Source organism: Thrips palmi, unplaced genomic scaffold, assembly GCF_012932325.1.
Source record: "Thrips palmi isolate BJ-2018 unplaced genomic scaffold, TpBJ-2018v1 HiC_scaffold_12, whole genome shotgun sequence".
Lineage (NCBI taxonomy): Eukaryota > Metazoa > Arthropoda > Insecta > Thysanoptera > Thripidae > Thrips > Thrips palmi.
This window is the reverse complement of record NW_023144623.1, coordinates 1,165,705-1,168,772: the sequence shown is the minus strand read 5'-3', so window position 1 is coordinate 1,168,772 and position 3,068 is coordinate 1,165,705. Positions and strand designations below refer to the sequence as shown.

Genomic DNA, 3,068 nt, shown 5'->3' with positions numbered 1-3,068 from the left:
CAGCTTCTAGCGCCCGGGACGCCGCCCGGTGGACTTTAACACCACCCTGCGGCCGCTGTATTGGTCGCACAGGGTTGCCGTAAAGATTTTTTGGCTCAGAAAGGTTCAACTTAGCGTCAGACAACCTTGGTTTTCGTTTTTCTTGAACGAGGGAGAGTAAGGGTTACGTTAACAAGCGCGCGCAACCGCTGGGCAGTCCTCCGTCGCGGCTGGCTGGCTCGTGGCTGGCCGGCGGCACCCCCACTCCCGCCTGACGGCTGCCTGCCTGCCTGCGCGGCGCGCTACTTTTCCCGCATATTTTTCCCTTTTCCCTCCCGTCCCTCTCTCACAACACAGCCGACGCCGTGGGCTGGGCAAATTATCGTAGATTATTATTGGTACCTTTAAGTAAGTACGATGTGTCATTGCGGGTAATAAATTTAATTGAAACAATGAAAATAATTTAACGGAATGAAACATGTTTAATTTTAGAATGGATCAATCATTTTCCTTGGATGAAAATGGTAATCGGACTCCATTCAAGGTACCAAATGCAACCTCTACTCCCCGAAAGACCAAGAACGTTTCGAAATTGGTTTGTCAGCACTGTGGCAAAACATATCAGCTCCAGTTTTATTTCGAAAAACATGTCGCCACCCACTCAAGTGATTTCACAGCCCACGGAAGTCAAGGTTAGTACATTATTGTCATGCAAATCTAGGTTATGAAGTACTGACAGTGTGGTTTTCATATTCAAAATGAAAAGAAGGAACTGGATGTTTGTTTGGCACCAACAAATTAAATAAATGTTGTTTGTTTCTTTTTTCAGCAAACACTGCTGACTTAAATGTCAGCAATGCTGTGCATATTGACACAAGTAATTTATCGTTCAGTCAATTGCAACCTGACAATGCATCGTTTAAAATACCTAATGCACCTCAAAAAAAGAAGAAAGTAGTCACGTCCAAAGTTAACAAGACAGCAGCCAAACTAATCTGCACTTATTGTTTGAAAGCATACATATGCAAGCGTTCCTTCAAGACACATTTGAGGACTCATATCATTCAAAGTATGTTTACCTTGCAAAGGTTTTTTAAAGTTGTTTTTAAGCAAGATTTTATTATTAATATTGAATTTATTTTGTCTTTTTTCAGGTGCTGCTAAACGCTTTCCAGATGGTAAGAAAATTCTGGAGAACTGTGAGGAGATAGCCGACAAAGCCTTGCTTGAAGTTTCAAAGTGCATAAGTGTCGGGGAAAGTGGGCAGAGGTTCAAACACTTAGTGGGCCACATTGCTGGTGTCGCAGGCAATCAAGAATGGAAGCTTTTTTGTCATGGATTGTGTGGGGAGCTAGTTGATAGCATTAAGGACAAAATGTGTATCCTTCCATCCACTCTAGTCACTTACTTGATAGATAAACATGAAAAAATTACTTCTAGTTCTGAAACATGTGATGCTCTTCTTAAATTGCTGAACTTACCTGATGAGTTTGAGAGAAATGTATTGTACCAGTTCCTTTTAGAATTAAGTCTTATATTTTTGTTGGAGATTGTCAAGTTTATTTCCAAGACATTCCGCAGCACTCTACCTCAGAAGTTGCAAGTTGTTACAGAACTTGACAAAGAAGACAGACAAGTTATTTATTATATAGGTGGTTCAATTATGCGAGGGTACTTGAAGATTGCAAGAAGATCCGAAAAAAGTAAAACCTGGCAAAGTGTGGCTTCAGTAATCAAGACCAATATTTTAATGGACAAACCTGTTGCTGATATTGATCCTGACTCAGAATGGACAATTAGTGTAGACAGGGGAAGTTTGCTTTACATTAATGCCGAATGCCAAAGATTTTTTGTTAAGTTGACTAAAGTTGTGTATGCTAATGAACAATGTGATGGCTCAATAGATTATGACAAGGTCATAACATGTGTGACTAATTCAGAACTCAGTGTGGAATGGGGAACCATGATAGGTGATTCATTGCCGGAGACAGTTTCAGTAAATCTCATGAATGATGTGGTTCTGGGTTTGTGTAGAACATGTGGCAGAGGCTTTGCAAAGAGGAGGCTAAATGCTCTGAGAAACAGGCCCATGGTGTCGATGCCAACAAGACATTTGGTTGCCAGTCGAAAGAATCGTTAAGTTTTAACTCTTCTTTTATTTTATCACTATTAATCAGACCAAAAAGATGAGGTTACTTTTAATTTTAAAGACTGAATTTGGCTAATTTTTATTTTAAGTTCTTAACTGTGATTATTCTGTAACAAGAAGTGAACACTTTCACTTAGTACTTTCAATATGACTGTTAATGTTAAGGACCAAGACAAAATAGAAAAGCATTTTATTTCTCAAATACATTTATTTGATTTGTTTCACCATGTGACACACATTTAGTTCAAAATGTTATTTCAAATAAAATGAAAGTTTATCACAAATAGATTTTTATTTTACTTCTTGGAAAACTACCATCACTTGTAAGAGAATAACATTCACTACTGCACACTCCACTGACCAAGAGGGAAAAGTATGTACAATTAAAAAAAAATAAATAAATAGAGCAATATACAATGTACAATTATAAACAAATAAATACATACTGTACAACAAAGATTAAACTTGTAATAATGAAAGCTACTTTACAGCAATGTTGACAGACAGCTTGATGACAGACATTTACAAAGGACAGCTCTACTTAATTAACATCTTTCAGCAACTTGGGAACACGATTGTACTTTCTCTTTGGCAAGGGTTCAGTAGTCACTTCAACATGGCTCCCTGCTTCTCCGGAGTTTCCTTTCCGCTTCCTCATCCCCATCTGTCCAATAGTGTGCAATGCACGGTTCCTGTTGAGAAAGGCAGCAACATTTGGGTTGTTGTTACCCCCTTGACCAGCCCTGATTTTACTAAAATGCTGCTCTAATGGGTCCTGGCAGAAAATCCTGGCATTTATAAATGTCACTCCTTCTTTCAACAGAAACACAACCAATGGTTTGAAAGCCAAAGAAGTCATTTTGATGCCTTCCAAAGTCTGCCTACTAAGTTGCCGCCTGCTTCCTGGAGTATCTTCCTCTGCGTCGAATCCACCATCCTC

The 3,068-nt window shown here is 39.2% G+C and overlaps 1 protein-coding gene across 1 annotated transcript; it reads left to right on the top strand.

The window, feature by feature from the left end:
* The first annotated feature begins 369 nt into the window (after positions 1-369).
* LOC117640413 lies at positions 370-2,119 on the top strand. The gene is made up of 4 exons (XM_034376912.1): positions 370-387; positions 472-665; positions 809-1,048; positions 1,134-2,119. Exons 2-4 carry the CDS (start codon positions 473-475, stop codon positions 2,117-2,119), a joined length of 1,419 nt encoding a protein of 472 aa, XP_034232803.1. The 5' UTR covers positions 370-387; position 472.
* Positions 2,120-3,068: the final 949 nt, after the last annotated feature.

Coding starts and splice junctions, on each gene's coding strand:
- LOC117640413 (XM_034376912.1), top strand. CDS start 473: ATGGATCAATCATTTTCCTTGGATGAAAATGGTAATCGGACTCCATTC. Junction 666..808: donor TGATTTCACAGCCCACGGAA/GTCAAGGTTAGT, acceptor TTCTTTTTTCAG/CAAACACTGCTGACTTAAAT. Junction 1,049..1,133: donor GAGGACTCATATCATTCAAA/GTATGTTTACCT, acceptor GTCTTTTTTCAG/GTGCTGCTAAACGCTTTCCA.